At 40.4% G+C, this 24,110-nt stretch overlaps 1 protein-coding gene across 2 annotated transcripts; it reads right to left on the reverse strand.

The window, feature by feature from the left end:
- Positions 1–180: 180 nt before the first annotated feature.
- LOC124869944 (collagen alpha-2(VI) chain-like) lies at positions 181–20,342 on the reverse strand. 2 transcript variants are annotated; one of them, XM_047368210.1, is made up of 32 exons: positions 20,151–20,338; positions 15,251–15,342; positions 15,057–15,157; positions 12,526–12,669; positions 10,238–10,600; positions 10,134–10,154; positions 9,978–10,043; positions 9,793–9,891; positions 9,679–9,705; positions 9,531–9,557; positions 9,392–9,436; positions 9,223–9,276; positions 9,070–9,132; positions 8,936–8,998; positions 8,791–8,844; positions 8,673–8,708; positions 8,519–8,581; positions 8,354–8,416; positions 8,179–8,241; positions 8,035–8,097; positions 7,902–7,952; positions 7,713–7,811; positions 7,572–7,634; positions 7,436–7,471; positions 7,305–7,350; positions 7,070–7,222; positions 6,890–6,984; positions 4,843–5,024; positions 4,548–4,726; positions 4,404–4,442; positions 2,002–2,336; positions 181–1,136 (listed from the first exon to the last, which is right to left on the reverse strand). In XM_047368210.1, the coding sequence occupies exons 2-32, from the start codon at positions 15,324–15,326 to the stop codon at positions 870–872; spliced, it is 3,036 nt and encodes a 1,011-aa protein (XP_047224166.1). In that variant the 5' UTR covers positions 15,327–15,342; positions 20,151–20,338; the 3' UTR covers positions 181–869. The 2 variants fall into 2 exon arrangements, with proteins under 2 accessions (XP_047224166.1, XP_047224167.1); XM_047368211.1 differs by lacking the exons at positions 181–1,136; positions 2,002–2,336 and adding an exon at positions 2,508–3,658 and having other exon boundaries at positions 20,151–20,342.
- Positions 20,343–24,110: the final 3,768 nt, after the last annotated feature.

A 24,110-nucleotide genomic window follows, 5' to 3' on the forward strand; every position in this document is an offset into this window, starting at 1 on the left:
TTGGATAGGAGAAAAATGAAGGTTAGCCAGAGCAAGACAAAATATGTGTGTGAATGAGAGAGATCTGAATGGAGCCGTGAGCTTAAAGGGTGTTTAGTTTCCAACAACCGAAATCATCTTGTATCCAGGACAAATGAACACTACACCTACTATCACAATGCAAACACAGGACACAGTGAAGGGGGTCAAACTTTAGTCTTTATTTAAACTTACTGTAAACAGATTTCACTGTTTCTTGCTTATGTGTAATCGACCACAGCATTTGTGTGTACCTGCTTGGCATTTATGTGGAAAATTTCTTGGTCAGGGCAACATTTAAGGTTTTTTTTATAACCAGTATAAACTACCATAATAACAGTAAAATATGAAGTAAAAACAATGGTTTCAGAACATCCCAAACTGCTTTTAGCACCATTAATGTAAATACTAATGTTTTAAAAGAAGAGATTGTGTGTAAGGTTTGTCAAAGAGAGAATGATAGATAAATGTTTGTTCCTGCAAGCTAAACATGATAAAAAAATAACTATGTAAAATGTATAGAGTGCTTGGTTAACATACAATAATCTCGAATCTCTCCTGTGGGATACCTACTGTGGCAGTGCTGACAAGACTTTTAAATGGACACACAGGTTCTGTATGTCTGGAAGTGTTTTAGAGTTGGACTCGAATACGCTCTTTTCAATTTTGCAAACAAATTTTATTCCCTAACACAATATGGAGCTACCTCAGTGCTTTTCATCCAGGAATGATAATAGTAACAGAGTTACATCTGGTGCCTCTGTGTGGGTTTAACATGTACACTGAAGGAGCTGGTCCCTCTGTCATTCAATGGTTTCTAACACTATTGTGCAGAGCACTGCAGTTCCTCACTAGCAAATCCAGCGGATGAAGCGCTCAAAGAAAGCAGATTTCCCCAGCATGGAGAAGTCCTCGCCTCTAAAGATGGCCGACGAGTCTCCCAGTGAAACGTTGCGCAGCACCTCTTCGTCGGTGTCTCTTCCCAAGGCGATCACAGTGGGAACGCCTTCAACTCTCTTCATGGCGGACACGCCCTCATCCAGCTGGTCGGTGGAGGTGATTCCATCGGTGATGAAGACAAAAGCCACCTCAGCATTGCGTCGTGATAACCGTTGACTCTACAAATGCAAAGTAGAACAGCAGGTTAGCATTTGAGAAAAAGTGCCAAGACAAACAGCAAGCGATAAAACATTGATCATAACAATCTAATCACTTTTTTTTGGTCATAAAGTTAGGAAAAACACATACAAAACTGGTATGAACTAATATTAATTTGAAAATCGTATTTTGTAATATTTACCCATTTAGTAATATAAATATTCATTTATGTTCAAATTAAACAGAATTGACAAAACACCTGTTAATGTTGACTTTCTGAATGAATCAGACAAGAAGTGCTTTTATTCTGAAGAACAAAAAGTGAATAGAAGTCAATTTATTAAGACTAGTTTGACAGTGAGATAATTAGATGGTGAAGGTAAGGTACGTTTATTATCTTCTGAAATGACCTAAAGTCATTAAAACAGAATTCAGTTTGAGAAAATCCTGTGTGGACATTTTTACAATGCCATAGCTAACAAGAAGGGTTAGTTATGAACTAGACAGGGTCCGGCTATAACTATGAAAGCTATACCAGCAGTCAAAAAACTTTCACAGACTGTGGCTTACTTTCAAACCTAATTACATTAGTTATGAAGACTCGACTTAAGACTTAATTAACCAGCTAATTTTTACTTGTTTAGTGAGTACGTCTCAGACTCGAATCCCTATTCTTTTCTGGTATTAGTGACTTGTTTAAAGGAAACATATAAGTAAATCATGAAAGACAGTAACTCTGGACAAATCTTGTCGAACAGCCTCACAAAAAATTAAAAAGTGAAAAAAGTGTTTGAATGTTAAGCTTCGTGTTAACATGGAGCCAGATTCACTGTTAGACCCTGCATTAGCATAGGCTTTTAACTTGTTTGTTTGAAGGTACAGTACCTGTTTGATCACCAGATTGTTTACAGCATAGATGATGGCGTTGCCCAAAGCAGACGAGGAATCCAAGTAGTTCACAGCTGCCAGTGAATCCACAATCACTGTGAGATTATGTGTGAGAGGGAACTCTTCTTTGTGGTCTCCTGTGCTGCCAAACTGCAGCAGAGCCAGACGGGCCTTGCTGTCATCAGTCGGCCCGTCTGCCAGGGTCAGGCGACGCGCCACATTCTCAATTAACTCTTTGGCCCTACGGTGGTTCTCCAGGCCCATCCTCTCAGAACCATCCAACATGAAAATCACATCCAACGGCCTCTGGACACAGCTAGCCACAGCAGGCTCTGAAATAGACACACACACATGCACAGAGCAGTGTTCAGTCAGCAACAGCTGGAGCACAGATGTTCAAAAGTTAAAGCAAGCTGGGGGAAAAAATCCAATAACATGCAACAACTCTTTACATTCCAGCAGCAATCAAGGCTATTATTTTTTTTAACAAAAACTGCACTGTCTGAATTTGCTCTGCTATTTTATTTGCCTGCGAACATATAAAGATCAATTACATTCCATTTTATTCAAAACAACATTGTTCACATCTGATAGATGCAGTCACAGAGCTGGTTAAATAACATTTACTGAAAGCTACAAGGTGGTAATTTCTTTCTAGTCATCAAACTTTACAGACCAAGCAACAGGCTGTAAAAATCGTGCACCAGTCAAGAGTATAACATACAAAATTTCCTTCTCTCTCTGAGCCAAGCAAATCAACCAAACATACACATACAAAAGCCTCTGACTAATATACAAAATAATATAATATATATTTATAGACCTGCTATTTTTCATGTGTAACCATAAATCGTTCACGGGGAATAAAAGTAAAGGCTGTAGCCATGGATACGAGCAAAACAGCAAACAAAATGGCAAACATTTCAATGATTCAGAGAGCTCATGATTCACAGTGGAAACGAGGCTTCATCACAGAGCCACTGTACAAAAGTAACATGAATGGATCTACAGTCAACACCATCAAATGGATGACATCTGTTTTCCATTTTAACTGAAAATGGCTCTCGACTAATATGGAAGAACATCATATATTATATAACATAATTAACACATATTTTCTGTGAGACAAAAAACACATTATGTTGGAAATATTTTTAGTGAGAAGACAGCATGACACACATTTCACATTTTTTCCCTTTACATCTACACAAAAAACCAAGTCTGCTCTCATAGCTTCATAGAGTTATTTTCAGTGGCCTGTATGTGTATTGCACCTGCTGAATAAAAATAATTTCAACAAAAATCGGTCATTTCAGCAAGTTTATTCATTGTCATTTAGGAGAGGTAGCATAATTAGCACCGGAACACTAGCAAAGCCCAAAGGATTTCTCAGGGTCTCCCATAAGATCTCCATAGACATATTTAAATGAGTCGATGAACAGATTGGTCCACTGCTCCCTGTCCACTCCCTGGGTGAGTTTGGCTCTCTGGGCTGTGTACGCCATGGTTGCTATGCCAACACCGTACTGCTGCTCATTCAGGCTGCTCAGCAGGCTGGCCACACTCTCCAATGAGGTGGGGACTAAAGAGGGGCTGCCTTCTTCGGCCAGCGGCTTCCAAGGGGACGGGGTTTCCCCCACAGTGACGCCCCCTCCTGCAACAAGTGGGTGGAACAACATTGTGGGAGGTGTCCCACAAATGTATCAACAGAGCCAGTTATGATGCTGAAGGCACACCGAGCTGGTCTAAAATGGCATACAGCTTAATGATTTAATTAAATGTTGTGTTGAAAGACAGGGGCAAAAAGCCTCCTGCTAGAAAACAAATGTTATACAAGAGAAACATGCCTGTAAATGCACTTATTCGATTTCAATTTCAAAAATGGAGTGTAATATAAAATATTCAGTAAAATCCAGACCAGAGTCCTAAGAAGCCATTTCAGACAGACTTAATTTGAAGCCAATTGTGGCCAAACAGGGCTGGCCTGACGTATAAACAAACATTGTTATTGCTTATGGGCCCATGCAGGCCTAAAAGGCTCAAAAAAGATTAAAATTCTTAACAAAGATATTTAGTGACTGTATGCTGGACAAGAAGAAAGCAGTCTTCGCTATGATTATGTAGGCCAAAAACATTCAAGTTAATATTATTTTATTGGTCAAATGTACTGAAAAACTAAGTTAGGGATTTTTATTAGCCGTAAACCATAATTATCAAAATTAACAGAAAGTAAACACTTGTAATATATAAGTCTGTTTGTAATCAGTGTCTATTAAAACTTTGGTTTATAAAACCAAATGATATTCCGCTTGGGGCCTCCACACAAACTCGGACCAGCCCCGCAAAAAAAAAAAACAAGGGTCCCCATACCTAGAAGCATTAAATAAAATTAGTCTTACCTGATTTACAAGGAAGATCGGGGCATACGATGACAGGATCTAACAAAAAAAAAGACATAATAAAAAACGGTTTAAAGATTATCTTTGAACACACACTAAGTAAACATGCAGTACATATAGTATGTATCCACTGTATGATTTTACCAGGGCAAAGCACGGTCTCAATCTTGTCAATGAACTCCTCTGCCACGAGATCTGCAAACCGTCTCATTCCCATCACTCTGCCATCCTTCTGGCAGGCAATGCTTTGCAGACTCTCATTCTCTTCAATCTGCTCAAACATGTCTCCGATACCAATGGCACTCACATCAACGTTGGGGTCGCTGTTAACATGGATCAGTACACACAAAAACAAATACAAGCTCTGAGATAAGACTCTTTTTTTACATTTATAGCAAGTTCTAGTCCCAAATTTAAAAAAACAGAGCAGCAGTCGCACTTGCACAGATATGTGAGTAGTGTGTCGTCATCTCTCGGGTCAAAACGTCCATCCGTAATGACAACAACTGTTACTTTGGCTTTGGCTCTGCGGCTGTCTCTGATCAGGTTGTCATAGGCAAACTTAAGAGCAGATGGCGTCCAGGTTCCTCCTGCAATCCACTCTAATTGTTTCACAGCGTCCTGGACAGTACAGGGAAGAGGACATGGGCAATGGGTTTGTTAAAAATTGACAAAGAGAAATACCAAACTACATGCAGTATATCTGCAACAATATTTCTGAAATGCAATTTTTAGCTTAAGGGCTTGTTTAATAAAGACTTCATGGTGGTAAAGTGTGTTTATACCTCCATCACACATGTGCCTTTACGTTTCAATGGCATAGGAACAAACGATGCCATAGATAAATAATGATCACGCATCACTTTACTACACACTTGACACAGCATACACAATTTGATCACCAAATAAGCCAGACTGCCACTGTTTTTGTGGATGTTGAAAAATTCCATCACATGAGCACTGCTGCTCTGGATTCTGTTGCAAATGCCAATCTAATATCACAGTAATGACCCAAAACTAACAACAATTATGGCTACACTATGTGTCTGTACTGATAAAGATTCACTCACCTGGATGCTTGAAACTGAAACTGACCGTATGACCTACGTTCTGAATGAGACAGTGAGGTCATGACAAAATTAACATACCCCATCCTGACACAGCAGAACACAGTGAATACACATGCACTATTCAAAATAGAGCCCAGGAAAAACGACATATAGACTTCCAAGATGTAACAGTACTTGATGTTTCGCCAAAACATCTTTCCTCATATTTAGATCCATATAACACATTTTCAGAACACCAACATACATGGCACGAGTAGGAACAACGTGGGAGCAGCTTAAGAGAAAAGAATTATGGACAAATAAAGTCACTGGTTGGCTCAAACTAAGAGGCAACCATGAAAGCTAACAAATGTTTGGACAATGCAGTATCAGTATATTTAAATGATTGGAAACATAAAAAAAAAAAGCCTCTGTTGGCAGCGCTCAGCAGAGCTAGTATGGCAACCATACTGGTATTAGAGGAGATCCGGCAACATGCAGTACTTGTTAGTGCGGTTTTACAAGCAAAAAAAGGCACTCAAGTTAAAGTAAGCTTAAAAATGTAGAAAACGAAGACTAAAAATAACTTGACTATTTAAACTCTAAATTCTAAAATTACAAATTTAGAAACAATTCTAAGATAAAGCTGCTGTCTCACTGTTACCAAACTTGCCTTGTTTACTGGCATATAAAAACAAGCTTTTTTGGGTCTAAATGTAAAAAAACTAAATGCATGTTTGGGGAATGTCTTTGAAGTATTTGTGTCGCTTTTAATTTACTTCTGTTTTGTATAGTGCATGTGTTTTGGGATGAAGGGTAAGGAATTCCCAGTGCTAAGAAGGCCTGAAAAAATTTCTCTTTCTGTGATGACACTATATCTTTTCTATTCGTTCATATTTAAAGATAAACTAACCATCTGGAGATGGAAATCCAGTGCTCCATGAGTGCCCCAATGTTGTCAAATATGTTTTATAAAGTGCTACTGTCAGATCTTTGCTCCAACATATAAGTAGCAGTTGTGTAAATTCACTAGCAGTGGTGCATATGTGCAGCTTATTTTGGATCTCAGAGGTGTGATGTGTATACTACAGTTCCTGATGCGTTTGTTCCTTTTCATGATATAGAAATTTAAAATCAGACTCTAAATATATTGTCTAATTTGTTGGAAAATTAAAGTTAAAATTTTTCCCACAAGAGTTGCAGAAGATTTCAGCTTCCAGCTTCCAATTCAGCTATCAATGCACAACATTTCTGGATTCAAAACAGGACATTGTCCTTGAAGACAAAAAACAGAGCAACATACAACTAGTGTTAGATTTGATCACTGTTTAACTTCCTGCAGCAAACAGGATGAAAGAGTGATCTGTGATTTCAACTAAAAAGTAATGTTGCCGTATTGTACATCTGTGTTTATTTCTGTCCCAGTGCTTTCCAAACCTTAAAAGCCGACAATGAGTTGATCTTGTGGTCGTTGAGTTGGATTGCTTGGAAGGTCCCGCTGTGACTGTACTGTACAACACCAACCCTCGTGCCTGTAAAAGTAAGGGGTTTCTTAATAGAGTGCTTAATTTGGGGAATCCTCTTGGGCGTTTTGGTGTTGCAATTTGACATTCGAACCTGTTTCAGACTGAGGGTCTTTGGCAAAAGATCCCAGTCTATTGATGGTGTTGATGACAAAGTTCTTTTCCAAGGTGAAGTTGGTGAGACCCACAGACTCAGAGCTATCAATAACAAAGACAATATCCAAGGCTCCACAGTGTTTCTCACAGTCTGAAGATTTAAACAAATGCATCCAGTAAGTAATAAACACTTAAGAGATTTTAGATGGTTGTATACAAGTAACCTATCTCACCACAGCAGCCGCATGTCTCTCTGATGTAGTTCATAACATCACATTCCTACAGAAAGAAACAACATCCTGACCTTTAAAACCCCAGAGTTTGTATTTTATTGATAAAATGTGATTAGACAATGTGTTCTCACAGTAAGTCCAGGATCTCCCTCTGGGCCTGGATCTCCCTGTAGAAGAAGAATTCATTAATTTCCCTTTGAGCTCTCTGGTGTGTTAGGAATACCACTGTCAGCGGATAATGCTAAGTAATGTTATTCATTGACTTACATCACCACCAGGCTCCCCTCTTGGTCCTCTTAGTCCAGGCTCCCCAAAGGGCCCTGGTTCACCCTGGTGAAGGCAAAGGAGTCACTTAGTTGTGATGTTAAGTAAAACCGTGTCTATAGTTACATTTATGATGTTACTTACTGGCTCTCCTGGGGTTCCTTTATTGCCAGGTTGTCCCTTCTGACCACAGTCTCCTCTGCTGCCACGGTGTCCACGATTGCCCTTGTCCCCTCTTTCACCCTACAGTTAAGCAGAAACATTTTATGTCAGTTAACTCCACAAGATAGGAAATTGGAAATTTGAAGATGTCTGTGTGACTATGTATTTTACTGGATCTCCTCTGGTTCCAGGATAGCTAAAGCCAGGTCTTCCAGGGTCTCCCTGTCGAGAAAGTAAAAGCAGATGTGAAATAAACTGAGAATAATATTATTGTGGACACAAAAACAAATCCACTGCTTCTAACCTTTGGTCCAGGTTGTCCGGGCTCTCCTCTTGGTCCCACATCACCAGGGTCTCCTCTGGTACCCTAAAGTTCAAACAGTGTCAAAGCAGTAGCTAGCTTTGTGAGACCTTTTGAAATGGTTCCTCAATGTGACTTTTGAATTACATTTCTTCCAGTATCCCCTGTTGCTCCTGCTGGTCCCCTAGGTCCTGGCAAACCAATGTCTCCCTGTTTAGATCAAAGAAAATGGAGGTTGCATTGAAATAAAGCTTTAGAGTATATTGACAAGTATATACTGTTGACCAGACACCAATTTATGTAATAAAATAGGTCTTTCTACCTTTACACCATTGCTTCCTGGTTCTCCAGGAATTCCTCTCAAGCCCTCTGGCCCCATTTCACCCTGAAACAATCAGTGTTCAGCTGGATGGTGCAATTTTGAAGTTATCCAAAAAGCTTTAAAACTTTAAAGAAAGTCCTTGCCCATAACCACATGAACACCTACCTTTTCTCCCTTAGAACCATCTGGTCCAGGATCCCCTTTAGGCCCATAGTCTCCTCTTCTTCCCTACAAAACAACAGTGATTGATGCCATCAGGCAGCACAAAGATAGAACATGCACAAAAACATTTGAATGCAGTTCAATTGGATATTCTTACTTCCTCGCCTCGTGCTCCTGGACGTCCAGGGGGTCCCTAGTAAAGAAAACGTTTAGATCAACCACTCCGCATGGGAAAGTTTATGCTTTAATTAATTAATCTGTCTCAAGCATCTTACAGGTAACCCTTTAGTTCCCGGAATGCCAGGTGACCCAGGACTTCCCCTCTCTCCCTGGAGATGAAACATCAGATTTTAAGAATTTAGCTGCAGCACTGACAATTTTGTGGAAAATTTCTGCTTTCACTATCTGTTTCTGGTTTACCTGTGCTCCACCATCTCCATCTGGGCCAGGGGGACCAGCTTTTCCTGGGCGCCCAGGGTCACCCTAGAAACAACAATGGGGTGCATGGGTAAGATATTATGGTTTTTACAAAAAAATGTGGAAATGAAACGTACCTTCTCTCCATCAGTTCCTGAAGGACCACGTTCACCGATGTCTCCGGGGTGACCGTCAGGACCCTGAAAACCATTTGACCCTGATCGTAAATAGACTATAAACCAGTTAATTAGAGATGCTCCAATTGCCTTAAGTGATTATAAGTCTCATACTCTGTCGCCTGGATCTCCTTTGCAACCTGGAGCACCAATCCGTCCCAATTTGCCCTGAAAGTAGGAAAAGATTGTAAAAATGTACATTAACAAAGAACTCTAGAAGTAAATTTAAAAGACCATAATCTCTGCAACGTACAGAACAAAAGCGCTATGATGAAAACTTTACCTTTTGTCCATCAGTTCCGTTACGTCCAGGAATACCAGCCACACCCTATTGGCAGTAAATGAGCACAGTTAGAGATCGTGACACTCGTTAAAACCCAGTACAAATAGGCAACAAGTCTGAAATCATCAAAAAAACCTACCTTTTTCCCCTGAGTTCCAATCTCTCCCTGTGTTCAGACAGAAGATCAAAACATGGTAATCAGCCATGATTATTGGCACTTCTGACAAACCTTAAATGTCATCAAGACCAACAAACTAAATTCCCATAAAATCAAGCTGAACCCTCACCTTCTCGCCTTTTGAACCTGGTTCACCCTACGAAGAGAGGAAAAGAAAAAACATTTTATTACATTTTAGTGCTACTAAATGCTCAGTTAAAATTGGTTGGTGAGAGCCTCTTACCTTGGTACCAGGCTGACCAATAGGACCTTCAATGCCAGGGTCACCTGGGCGACCTTTTTCTCCTTTAAGTCCTGCTTCACCATTGTCTCCTTTAGCTCCCTGTGGCCAACAAGTTCAAGCATCATTAACAATGGAAAGTGGCTGAAATATAGTGAAATTATTAAGTGTGTATGTATAAAACTGACTTTCTGTCCTCTGTGACCTTTTGGACCAGGCTGTCCTTTTGTCTCCAGACAGGACACGTTGTAACACTAGTTACAGAGAAGCAGTCAATAAGGATATAAATAACAAATTGTAGTCTAATTTTATGATATTCATGACATAATTCAAGGAAGTCTTACGTCTACAAACGCCATATGTCTCTGTAAAAAAAAAAAAAGAAAAACAATCTAAGTACAAGTATTAAAAACTAAGTTTAATGTGTGAGCGTATGTTTGAGCATTACTATTGTCTTAATAATGCGGTCCATTGTCGCAGTCTGTATAATAGGTCTGCCCTGGCTAAGATCCACAGCCATGAAGTCATTCCTGTAGACCGACGCTGGGGAGTTGGCGATCTCCTTCAGTCCTGTCTCTTCAATGTTCGTTGATGCTGCCACAACAAACATCCTGATGCCCTTATCACGAGCGTCCTCTGCCGACACCTTGATGCCGCCACATGGATTTCCAGTTACATGGCCATCAGTGATTACCACCGCGAAACGGAGGGGTGTGGGGTTTGAAGGTCCTTGCAGCATCTCCTCTGACATTTTTCTGAGAGCACAGTCAATGTAAGTGCCTTTTCCAAGGTAACGAATGCTCCTGAGACGCTGGAAAAATGAACAAGCTGAGCATCAGAATGTGGGAAAAAAAAAGATATAAATGAATTTGACATTGTTGTTAGTGCCAGACGGGTTGCTCTGATTATTTCAGAAACCACTAATCTACTAGGATTTTCCCCCACAATTATCTCTCGGGTTTACAGAGAATAAACCGAAAATAGGAAAATATCGAGTGTGTGGCAGTTGTGCAAATGTAGATGCCTTGTAAATGTTTTAAGAGATTGGGATGACTGGTTTGAAGCGATGGGAAGTAAACAGGAGTTCAAATAGCCACTCGTTACAACTAAGGGTTGTGCACTACCATTTCAGGATGCACAGCACACTGAACCATGTAGCAGATAGGTTACAGCAGCAGAAGACTGTGCCAGATGCTACTCCCGACAGCTGAGAACAGGAAACTGGGTATAGAAAATTCACAGGTTCACCCATAATGGCTAAAAGTAGATGTTGTTTTGATACATCTCAGCTTTAACTGCAACATTCATATTAGTAGGGTCAGAATTTGGAGTAAACAGCATGATAGATTGGGTCCATACTGGACAATATTAGTTGGAGTGATATGGAGCAAATTACTTGGCATATTTCAGGCCCCATAGCACCAACTAAATGTTTAAACGGCACAGCCTACTTGAGTATTGCTACTGACCATGTCCATCCCTTTAAGACCACAGTGTACCAACCAATGGCTACATACAGCAGGATAATGCACCATGTCACAAATCTCAGATCAACTCTTTGAAAATGACAAATATCATTATCAAACATGACCAAGAAAACCTCAACCACAAAAAACACATTTCAAACATAATCAAGGGATTTCTTGGTGGGAAATATGAGTGATGTAACCAACATGTGACGTTGCAAAACCATACTAGTACTAAGGCTGCACAATTTATAGCCTGTATATCGTCTCCACAATGTGAGTGTGTAAAATATTCATATAGCAAAGGACTGTAGTGCAATAACTGTTGGCTAATATATTCCAAGTGTCATGAACTAGCAATTTGCATGCTAATGTACTATTTAGCCAGTTGGACAGAGTCTCACAGCAGCAGATGCTCACAATGGACACAAATGACATTGCCTAAAATGCAACAGGTCACAGAGTGATGGAAGAAAGAAGAAAGCAGGCATACATCGCAACTGATATCGTGGTGGCAGTATTTACCAATATTATTGCCATCCCAAGATTTTCTAATGTCATGCAACCCTCACAAATACAAATGTAATAGTAGGAAGTACCTAAAATCCATAAAATTTATTTTACTAGTACAGTACGCAAATTAAGGAAGGAAAACTTTTCCTGTGTGTGGCTCCAAATTGCACTTTTAGGTTGTTTTTAGTGTTGTCATGAGTTCAGCTCACATTTTTAAGAACTTTGAACTGTGGAACGTCAAACGAATGCAAATCATATTTAGGTGGTGAATGATGAACATGAATAAGTTCATTTCAACATTGCTAAACAGAATTAAGAAATTGTTATTGTAGATGAACAGGGAGAACGCAGGTTGTTTTTAAGTTATTAAAAAATACAGAATTAACTATTATGTATCCAGAATTTGTGCTAAGCTAAAGGAAGTAGCTGCAGCGTCAAGAAAACAAGCATATTTAAAGGTCTGAGAGGGCTCTCAGCCATTAAACAGAATTGTTCATCATTTTTATAGCAAATATTTTAACCTGAAACACTAGAGAAGCACGGGTGCTGCTGCAACATAACTTAGAAATAAGCACAACATTTAGTATTTTCAACAGCAACATCTGTCTTTACCTAAAGTTTCAACATTGATGCAGTGAAGAGGCTAAATTGAGACAACGTTTCTTGCTAAGGTTTAAACATAGCCCTCAGATATGTTGGGCTTTGGCTGTAGCGAATGGAGGTTAGTGAAATAGGTCTGTGTGACTTTGTGTCTTACAGTGATAAACTCGCTCCTGGCCTGGATAGGGCTGAAAACCTCCTGAGTCTGGGAAAAGTGCAGTCCACCAATATTCCAGCTGATTTTAACAGTGCCCCGGACGTCATCATCGTTCAAACGCTGTACAAACTGCTCTGTGAACATCTACAGGAAAGAAGAGACAGAACATTATACTACAGTACACTGTGAAGAAATCTATGATCAGACACCGTTTAGAAATGACACCAACTGTTGGGTTTAGGTAAAAGACTTTTCACATTTCGACTTTTTCCAAAGCGATACATCAAAGCCAGTGGGTGAAAATGAAATAAATAATATGACTTCTACAGCCAGGGTTCCCACACCTTGGTCAACATCAAATTCAAGAACCTTTCGAGAACTTTCCAGCACCAATTTCCTCAAATTCAAGGACCACGCGACAGAATTTACATACTGCTACTGCTGAATATGTTGTCAATAGACAATTTTAATTCAATGCAAATTCAATAAAAAAACAAAATGACGTTGTTGGATCAGAATCAATGAAAGAAGGTGGCTTGACCGTATAGCCTACATTCATATTAATAATATTCTAGTGTTAGTATACTAGTAATAGTATTTTTCATTAATGCAGTTTTCTCATATCTAAAATATTGCATTTAGAGCAGTAATACTGTTGACTTTTTGTGATGCACCAAGTAGAAGTGGTTGTCCTTTGAAAACCACTCAGCATAGCTTCCTTTGGCAAGCAATTCTGAAACTTTCCAGGCATGGCATTACGTGTCGACTCAACAAGACTGGCAATTCACCAATTCACTCACATGACCATTGCACGCACCGATGCATGTGCTGTTACGCACACGTTAGCTACGTTGGACACAATACAAGAAACACAAGAAGGCAATGATGAAAAAAAACTAATGACACGTCGACAGGACAGCGGTCATCATCCATTTGAAATTTTAAACTCCAAAAAACATTCAAGGACTTTGAAGGATGGGTGTCTTTTTATGACTGTTTTCAAAACCTTTCCAGGGCCTTGAACTCATGTTTTCAAATTCACAAACATTCAAGGATTTCAAGGACCCATGGGAGCCTTGTACAGTTTATGAAGCTGCCACGATCTGTACTATAGTTTCATTCTTTTAAGACAAGTATTTAAAATGACTACTCACTAGAAAACAGAAATGTGAAGGTGTTACATCAATGGCACAGCACTGTTAAAATGCTACACATTAGCAGAAGGCACAGAGGTGTTTTCTGTTATTCTACTTTGTTTTAATTTACTTTTCTTTTAGCTTTTCTTATCTTAAGGTCAATTAACTCAACAATTTACTCTTTTTTTTATAGCAGTAGCATTCACACAATGAAAATGTAAAAAATCCAATCTTTAATTTCAGAACATTATTATCTACATTTACAGTATATTGGAAAAAAAACTATTACTTTCACATAATACCTGGTGCCACAATAACTGACAATCCGAATAGTTTCTATAAAAGAAATAAAACTAAAGTATTTTTGTAATTCTTCTAATACAAATATTAAAGATTACAGAAAAGATAAAGATTACAAAAATAGCAACTGTGGCAAACGAGATGGGACGAGAATCAAGGTTTCTTTTGCCATTGCAAACCGTGAGGATGGTAATGGAGGTTTGAAGTAATCTCCATGGCTCACCGTTGGAGTAATGGAGTCAATATTTAGTATATGGTTATTCAATTGGAATTAAAGACTACTTTACTCTAAGGCTTACACATTTTCACAAAAAATATTAAAAACTGTCGAGGGGGGCTGTAACATTGAGGTTGAGCAAAATCACAAAATTATTCAGAGGTAAAGAAAAGAACAATAATTTGACTTTCAACCACTCATTGTTACAAAATGTCTTTTTTTTGTTAACTTTGGTTCATTATTCAACACCAATGTTCATTGGTATGCCCTCATTCAACCTTGTTAGTCACAGTTTTCAGTTATTTTAAACATTTATTTTCATTATTGCTCTAACTGAAGATATGGACACGTTTGAGTGATTGTTTTATTTTTGCATTCAGTTCCTTTCTTAAAAAGAAACATGTTTTCTTGTCTTTGCCATTTTGAAGAATGGCTGAGGGAACTGAAGCTCTGTGTCTGTTATAAATAACATTCACTGGTGATTTATCTAATAACATTGTGACAGGTAATGCTGTGGGTTTACAGTGTCTGATATAATAAATTTTTTAATAGAAAAAAAGTTACATGATTTGTTTCAACTAATTAGCACAAATTAGTAATTAGCTATTTAGCATAACAACTTCTATTAATTATATTTCTATGGTCGATCTGCTAACGTTGCTGTGTAAGGGTCCTACAAAAAGTTAAACTGAATTCGTCTTGCTTTGTTTATTCATTAATAATACATATTGTAGTACATTGAACCTTAATGATTTTTGCTGTAAAATATTTCACTTACAGTGACTTTCCTCTTATAGTTTATATGCGATACAGCCTATTATAACCACCAGACCTGTCTGCTATAAATCAGTTTGTAAAACAGTAGATGAAAGAGGAACCTTGATGCTTTCCACCAGCGATCCAGGGGGCGACTCCTGGAGCGCGATGGTCTCAGATGTATCTATGGTGAAGTACAAGTGTATGGGACATTCTCTCCTCTCTGAAAGAAACACACGCCAGCGAATATGGTTAAAGCTTGACATAAAACAAAATACATCACTGTTATTGCTGCCGTTGAGAGAGTTGCACTCACGGTTGCACTCTGCTTTTATGGTATTAGTCAGGGTTCCGAGGAGAAGGCAGAGCACGATGGCTTCTAACGTCAGCATCTTCCTCTTCTGCTGTCTGATACATATAGAAAAAATAAGGCGCATACAAGTTCACATCATGGTTGCTCCGCTTCCAGGTATCCATTTGGTAACTTGTAAAATGGTAAAGTTAAACACAAAGACCAATTCAGAAAATAACTCCTTAAATATGGAACCCATCCACATATGAAAATAATAAAACAAAACAAATTTTATTTGTTTTGGTACATTTCTCTGATTTGTGTTAGTTTGTTGTCTATAAAATTCTGAACAGGATTTCATCCAGACTTTGTGCCTGTTTCAAATAAGGATATCAAAAAAACAAACATCATATTGTTGCCCAGAGAACAAAATAGCTACCACACAGTTAGCTATACTGATGCTTTTAAAACATTGCTGGAGTTAAACAGAACAGAGCCCTTTGTCCTGAGTTTAAATAAAAGCCTCTAAGGAGAAGCAATTACCAAACTGCAGCAATAAACTGTAGAAATCCACCCTGAAAATACAATTTTCAGGGTGTTTATACAAAAGTGAAGTGATTACAGCTACATATTTGGAGCAAACAGAATGGACTTGATTGGATATGCAGCTATAGGCTTTAAATTTGGTCTTTGCAAACAATTAGATTAACAAGTCTGCTGCGCTCTAGAGGATTTCATCACAGTCACATTAACCCTGCAGGCAGTGTTTTTTTATACAGGCGACATGGCCCGTACAAGGTGTACAAAAGTGCTCCAGAAGTTCTAAGGTTTCTTTGGAGGCTTATGAAAGTGATGTGGCTGAGGAAGGTTGTACCCACAGAGTGGTGAAGGGCAGGAGGGATACTGATTCCAAAGGAGAAGGAATCAAAGAACATCAGCCAGTCCATATAAATGGTGAATGTGGGAGGTAAAATCTTTATCAGTATCTTCGCTAAAATAATGTTTATTTCACTTCTAAAACACAAGTACATTGATTCATCTTTACATAAGGCAGGAATAACAGGGTTCTCAGGGTGCCTAGATCATACCAGTATGACATGGCACTAGATCAAGATGGCAAATGGGCAGAAGAAGGACTTCATGTAGTCTTTCTGGACTAATACATTTGGGTCAGTGCTCACAAGCTTCTTTGCGCTGCTTTCAGACAAAACCATCCAAGTCACGCTACATTTCAATTGATAAGGGAGTGCTGGCTGACCTTAAGTTCTTCATCAGAACTGACCCCATGCCCACAGTGTCTGAGCAGCCAGGGAAAACCCCTGGAAGTCTCCAGATGTGGTGGTGAGCAACAATGCTGCAACATTGGTGGCAGGCCACAAATGGAAACCAGCCAATGCAGTGGAGGAGGCATATCAGCCCTCAGACATGATGACATGTTCACAAGGAAGAGGAGACATTAGACTAACAGCAAGACAGATAATCTGAAACTCAGCTAAAGTAACAAAGCACAGGAAGATTGCGGTGGAGGAAATAAGTCGTCAGGGTAGGTGGCAAGGTGGCCCAAGGCAATCTGACATGGGAAGCAGGGCCAGTGGACACAATGGGACAGTGTAGAGAGGTGAAAGATCAGCTGGAATGAGGTGTGAGGTATTAAGGCAAAGCGTCTTAGCGTCATCATCAGAGAGACATATGCCATCCTTCCAACACCAACATTCTTCAACAGTTGCTGGGTGAAGATCCAGGATGTGCCTTGTGCTCCATGTCAGCATCGTTCAAACACATCATGACAGGGTGTAAAGTCAGCCACACCTAAGGACGTTACACCTGTCGCCACAACCAGGTCCTCAAAAGCCTTGCCACCACTCTGGAAGAGAAATGAGCTGCTACCAACTTTCTGATACCAACAGAGCGCTAGCTTGTGCGAACTACTTTTGTACAGGAGGGGGCAGAGGTTACCAGAAGCATCTCATTACAACTGAAGCACAATCAGCTTCAACTGGGAAATGCACTTGGATGTTGGCCAGCGACTTGTCTTTCCCACAGAGATTGCAAACACAACCTTCAAACCTGACATAGTGCTCTGGTTTCCTTCTCTGAAGAAAGTCTTTCTCGTTAAACTCTTTGTCTCCTGGGAGGACTCAGTGGAAGAAGCCTATGCTGAACTTGCTAAATGGTGTCTAGTAGTAATTCAAGGTAATTCTTTTAAACACAGTTTGTATAGATGGATGCAGCTGTGAATAGGTATTTACCACTCTACAGATTTCTTCTCTGTGCTTTTTTGAATGGTCTGTTTAAGATCATGCCACAGCATCTCATTTTTAACAAGGCCACTTCAAAACCATATATTTTTTTTTTGCCATTCAGGAACATGGTGTGCTTTGGACTACTTTTTAGCTGCATGACCCGAGTGTGCTGAAGTTTAAGATCACAATCTGATCAAGGACATTTTCCTTTAGGATTTTCTGATACAGTTCATGATTCCAACATTTACATCAAGTAAGCCAGAAGTCCAGGTCCTGAATCAACAAAACAGACAATGACAATCACCATGTTTTATTGTAGGTATGAAGTTCTTTTTCTGAAATGCTGTATTAGTTTTAAACCAGATGTAACGGGACACACAGCTTCCAAAACCTTCCCCTTTTTTCTTGTCAGACCGTAAATATTGTCCTAAATGTCCTTGGGATAATCGAGATGTTTTGGAAAATGTGGGATGGGCCTTAGAGTTATTTTCAGTCAATAGTGGTTTTCTTCTTGAAGCTCTACCATGGATGCCCAGCCTTTTTCTTATTATTCAATCATGTACCTTCCTGACAAAAGTGAGGCCTGCAGGGCATTAGATGTTGGTCTTTGTTCCTTGGTGACCTCCTGGATGAGCCATCTTGGAGAAATTATTGAAGGACAGTCACTCCTGGACAGGTGCACCACTGTTCCATGTTTTCTCAATTTGTAGATAATGGCTATCAATGTTCTTTACTAGAGCCCCAAACCTTTGAAATGACTTTATAACCTTTTCCAGACTGAAAAATATTAGCAATGTAGTTTGTGATCTGTACATGGATTTCTTCAGATCAGGGCATGACCTACTGCTTATTGAGATATTTTAGCCTACTTCATGTGGTCAGACAAGTTATATGTGATCATCATTTGAAAACTGCATTTTATATTTACTCAGGTTGTCTTTCTCTGATATTAAAATGTGTTTGATGGTCTGAAACATTTAAGCTTAACAAAATAAAGCAAATAAAAAAAGAAGAAAAACTTCGAAAAGAGCAAAAAAAGAGGCTCGCCCCAGCTGCCATTCATGGATGAACCCCCACTGCCTGGAAGAGACATTGATTCAGCCACTGACATTCATATCTAATGCTGATTTAAGAAAGTTCACTTTATAGCACAGATCATTTCATGGACCAAAACCCACATAAAATCAAGTTTGCACAAACTACACACTGGGCAGCTTGGTGGGGCAGCCACACACAGGTTCAAATGTGTGGCTTTGAAATTATGATCAGCTGGGAATTTCCTGTGCAGACAGGTTAGTGGTACTTTATCTTGTGTGGGTTGTGAGTGTCCCAGTTCACTCCCATTGACCAGGGGTGTATAAAGTCAGACCTCTGGGACCAGTGTCCTGCATGTGTTAGCTGTTTCCCTGCTTCAGCACACCTGATTTCCATTGATACTTGATTAACAAGCTTTTGCTGAACTGCAATCATCTGAATCAGGTGTGTTAAAACAAGGAAACATTTAAAACATGCAGGACACCGGCCCTCCAGGACTGACTTTGGAGACCCCTGCCATACACAAAAGACATTTACGTGGACAGTTGTTAAGTCTGTACGGATTGTAGGAATATGTTTATATTTTAAAGTTGATACGTGACATGCAGGACCCCTCAGTACCTTAAGGCACAGGTGTCAAACTCCAGGATTTGAGTTTGAGAAGATCTAAAAAAAAAGGTAATCTAAAGGTCCTGCAACCTTAGATGTGCCTCTGCTTCAACACACCTGAATCAAAAACTTAGGTCATTAGCATGACTGCATACTGAGGAGGGAAGGCAGCCATATAACTCGGGTGTGTTGGACCAGGGACACAAGTTGCAGGACACCGGCCCTTGTAGACTTAAATTTGACGTCCCTGCCTTAGAGGGTATAGATTCAAGGCAAAGAGCCCATATGAAATCCTGTTCTGTAGACGGAGAGCTTGCAGAGAGCAGAAAGTAACATCAAAACAGTCCTGCGTCCGTAGGATTTATCACTCTACGTGAATCTGAGCAATCTACAACGAACAAATGACAATTGCTCCCAACTGATTGCTTTCTGAGTTTATGCAGTGTGTTCAAAACCCCCACAACCTTCAGAGAATGTCTGCCTCTTGAGAAAAAAAACCGCAGCATGATTATCTACCCAACTTAGAAAATTTACCAACAGAGCCTGAACCCACATGGAAGGATCCTTTTTTCCCCCAAGTTTTGCAAAGGAGGTTTTCTGACTCATCATTCGTAGGTCTCCTATAATTGCGTTTCAACTGAACACTACACCCCATCAGATTGGGGGTCACACGCGTTGCTATGGCTCCCTCTCGCGGACAGACAACAATCCAGTGGAGAGGAGTCGCTCCTGCAGATGTTTTCACTCTTCTCCCGGGCCAGGAGCATGGCCCTATCATCTCATTGTGCAGGTGAACATCACGCAAAAATATGCAGATAGGTCAAAACAGCGAAGCAGCGCTAGAAACCAAGTATCAAGTTTGGAGGATTTCTGAGGACGTGTGATCAAACTTTGCTCACGGGCTGCAATTAAAAAGCAGCGGAGACTCATACAGAAGTGGGAAGAAAAAAGAAGATGGAGGCGAGAGTTCAGATACAGCAATGACTGAACACAACCAAATCTGGAGAGCTGCTGAGCGTAAAAAAAGCGCATCTTACCTGAACAGTTATAAACTTCAAACCTTTGTACGCAGCGCCCCCCACCCCCAGCTGATTATGTCCTCATTTCCACGGGAGGGAAAGCTGAGAGAGAAAACAGGGGGATTCGGGAGGACAAATTGGGTAAGAAAAGCGTCTGGATGTGCGCTCACTTCCCGCAGCAGAAAGTCCTTTCGCCCTGCTGTCCCGGTCCAGCCCCAGCCTCAAATCCTGATCCCTCCTCCACGGAGCGCGCGACACACCATGGTGTGTGCAGCTGTCCGCGTGGGGGCGCCGTGGCTCCGCCGGATCTCTCGCGCACCCGCGCGCGCTTCCTTGTGTCCTCCTGCACCAGTGTGACTGCTGTGTGCGCCAGTATAATAGGGCCTGAAGGGTTTGTTAGTGTATCCTCGTGGAAGCATTTAACTCCGCCATTTTGTAATGTCCGTTTGGCATCAGAGGATGTGAACGCACGACAAGCCCGGGTCGCTCGGCTTTCCCTTTCCCTTACAGAGCGCTTAGGATGCATTTTTGAATTTGACCCCAAGCATGTGGAAGGGGTTAAAGATATATAAAACGGGATTGTTAGGAATAACCTTTATTAATATGACTCATAGCTGTTTTTTCCTTTTATACAATAGTGAAGTAAAGTATAAGTTCTAATGTTTCCCTTTTGTTACAATAGGATAAGAATGCTCATAGACATACAGTACAAGGATGAATGGCCCAAGGGTTGTCATAAATGACCTGAAGCTGGAGCACTGGGTTTGATGGTGGAGCAGCCGGTATAACTGGGTTGATTAGAAACCTACTTAGATTAAGGATGGACACCCGCTACTACACAACCTAACAGATAGACACCACAATGGTGACACATAGTCTACTGATAATCACTGAGGGAGGGCACATCCATTGCATTGGAGTGCCAGATATAAAACTATATGTGACCTTCTATCGAGGCTCTTCGTCATCCTCTAACAGACTGCGACGGTCTGAGACGGGAGCCTCAGCACTGACCTCTGTAATCATTCCTCTGCCTTAATTTAGATTAAAGGAGCTAAAAGTTAGAAACTGGTTGAGAATAGTGCCTTTAAGAGTCAATGTGATTGCTTCCGGGGTTCCAAAGGACCGGAGGAGCTCCGAGGCGTCTGACCGCCAACAGGAGTGCGGTAGCCCGGACAGGGATAAAGAACAGACTGAACTCCTTCAATACACATAAAGACACACACACTCCTGAACGCTCGAATCTGCTTGTGATTAGCAGGCTTTGTAAGTGCAGTTTACAGCCGGAGTAAACTCAACCCGACCGTGAGTCTTCTCATCATGTTTATACATTTGTACGTGCTCCAGGTTTCCTATGTGTGTGAGTGATTTTGCACATAGTGGGGGGTCTTCATCCTTTAGTTGGAACATTTGTTTAACTGCACATGCTTTATTTCAGGTTTATTTTTGCTAATTGTGCATGAAAGGCAGTCATTAGATAGTGATTGTCTGGCCCAGAAAACAAAATAAACAAAACAGCTATTAAATCAGAGTTTGAAGAGAAATTAAGAAGTTATTGGGTTCGTTAGAAAAGTTTTCAAACACTTTAACATTTTTCATGTTTTCATCAAATTTCACATCAATTTTAAAGTCTTGCCAGAGGTTTTCAGCCACCACCATGTTTCACTGTATAGTGGCTGTGTTCAATGTTGCCATTTGTGCAAGACTCTTTCTATTTTTAGATGATAGATTTGACAGTGCTCTTAAAGTTGCTCAAAGCGTAAAACATTATTTAATAACCTAATTATTAATATTATTTCATAACAAAATCCCTCAGCTGTGTTCCTTGGTCTTTATGAGGATGTTTGGTTACTAATGTTCTCTAACAAACCTCTGAGGTATTCACAGAACATCTGGATTTATATTGAGATAAAAAAACACACATAATATTTACTAAGTAGGTGACTGAAGGTAATTGGTTACACTGGCTTTTACTGAGGGGAGTAAAAGGAGCTGGATACATTTGCACACTTCACTTTTCAGATTGTTAATTGTAAAAAATAAAACTTCAAAGCTATGTGTCAATGAAAAAAAAAACGTTGCTTGTGGTCCCAACACAACAAAATCAGAAAAATGTTCAAGGGGTGTGAATACTTTTGTGCCTTAAAGGACAAAATACAAATAGAAATATTATGCAATGCTTAAAAACAAATACGTTTTGTGAGCTTGGCTTGGGTTTCAGAAAGCTTTTTGCCAAATGTGGAGATGGAGAAAAAAGCTCGGACAGGAAAGGGGATGAGAAGAAGAAAGCCAGTTGCTAACCAGAGTTATTACTGTGAAGATCCTCTCTTTATCTCTGCTGCAGAAGGGTTTTTTCCTTAAAAAGAGAAGGACAGGCGAGTGGGGCACTCTTGTATGTGAGATGGAGAGATGTGAAGGTGGAGGGACAGGGGCTGGGGGAGGGGGGGGGGGGGGTGAGTCACAGAATAGGAATGATCTTCCTCCCAAACCAGTTTCTTCCCCTGTTTCCCTCTGTCTCAAACACAGCCTCTACGTTTTTTTCATTTAATTCCTCTCTTTTTATAAATCTTTCCACATGGAGCAAAAGAGTGTTTCAGTCAGGGGGGATTTCTGCAGAACCAGCTGCAAAATTATAAACATCTCATTTCTGTACAGCCTTTTTTTCTGAGCTGTACGGAAAATGTTCAAAACCTTGATTTGCTTCATGCAGAATATAATATGCATATACACTCACCAGCCACTTTATTAGGTACACCTGTCCAACTGTTAAATTAAATTTCTAATCAGCCAATCACATGGCAGCAAGTAAATGCATATAGGCATGTAGACATGGTCAAGACTATCTGCTGCAGTTCAAACTGAGCATCAGAATGGGGAAGAAAGGTGATTTAAGTGACTTTGAACGTGGCATGGTTGTTGGTGCCAGGCAGGCTGGTCTGAGTATTTCAGAAACTGCTGATCTACTGGGATTTTCACGCACTACCGTCTCTACGGTTTACAGAGAATGGTCTGAAAAAGAGAAAATATCCAGTGAGCTGCAGTTCTGTAGACGCAAATGCCTTGTTGATGCCAGAGGTCAGAGGAGAATGGCCAGACTGGTTCGAGCTGATAGAAAGGAAACAGTAACTTAAATAACCACTCGTTACAACCAAGGCATGCAGAAGAGCATCTCTGAACGCACAACACGTCGAACCTTGAGGCGGATGGGCTACAGCAGCAGAAGACCACACCGGGTGTCACTCCTGTCAGCTAAGAACAGGAAACTGAGGCTATAATTCGTGCAGGCTCACCAAAATTGTACAATAGAAGATTGGAAAAACGTTGCCTGGTCTGATGAGTCTCGATTTCTGCTGGGACATTCAGGTGGTAGGGTCAGAATTTGACGTCAAAAACATGAAAGCATGGATCCATCCTGCCTTGTATCAACGGTTCAGGCTGGTGGTGGTGGTGTAATGGTGTGGGGGATATTTTTTGGCACACTTTGGGCCCCTTAGTACCAACTGAGCATCGTGTCAACACCACAGCCTACCTGAGTATTGTTGCTGACCATGTCCATCCATTTATGACAGCAGTGTACCCATCTTCTGATGGTTTCTTCCAGCAGGATAACGCGCCATATCATAAAGCACGAATCATCGCAGAATGGTTTCTTGAACATGACAATGAGTTCACTGTACTCAAATGGCCTCCACAGTCACCAGATCTCAATCCAATAGAGCAGCTCTGGGATGTGGTGGAACGGGAGATTCGCATCATGGATCTGCAGCTGACAAATCTGCAGCATCTGTGTGATGCTATCATGTCAATATGGACCAAACTCTCTGAGGAATGTTTCCAGTACCTTGTTGAATCTATGCCACGAAGGATTAAGGCAGTTCTGAAGGCAAAAGGGGGTCCAACCCGGTACTAGCAAGGTGTACCTAATAAAGTGGCCGGTGAGTGTATAGGTGGGAATACCAGTTGGGAACAATGACAAAC

The sequence above is a fragment of the Girardinichthys multiradiatus genome, chromosome 6 (genome assembly GCF_021462225.1).
Source record: "Girardinichthys multiradiatus isolate DD_20200921_A chromosome 6, DD_fGirMul_XY1, whole genome shotgun sequence".
Lineage (NCBI taxonomy): Eukaryota > Metazoa > Chordata > Actinopteri > Cyprinodontiformes > Goodeidae > Girardinichthys > Girardinichthys multiradiatus.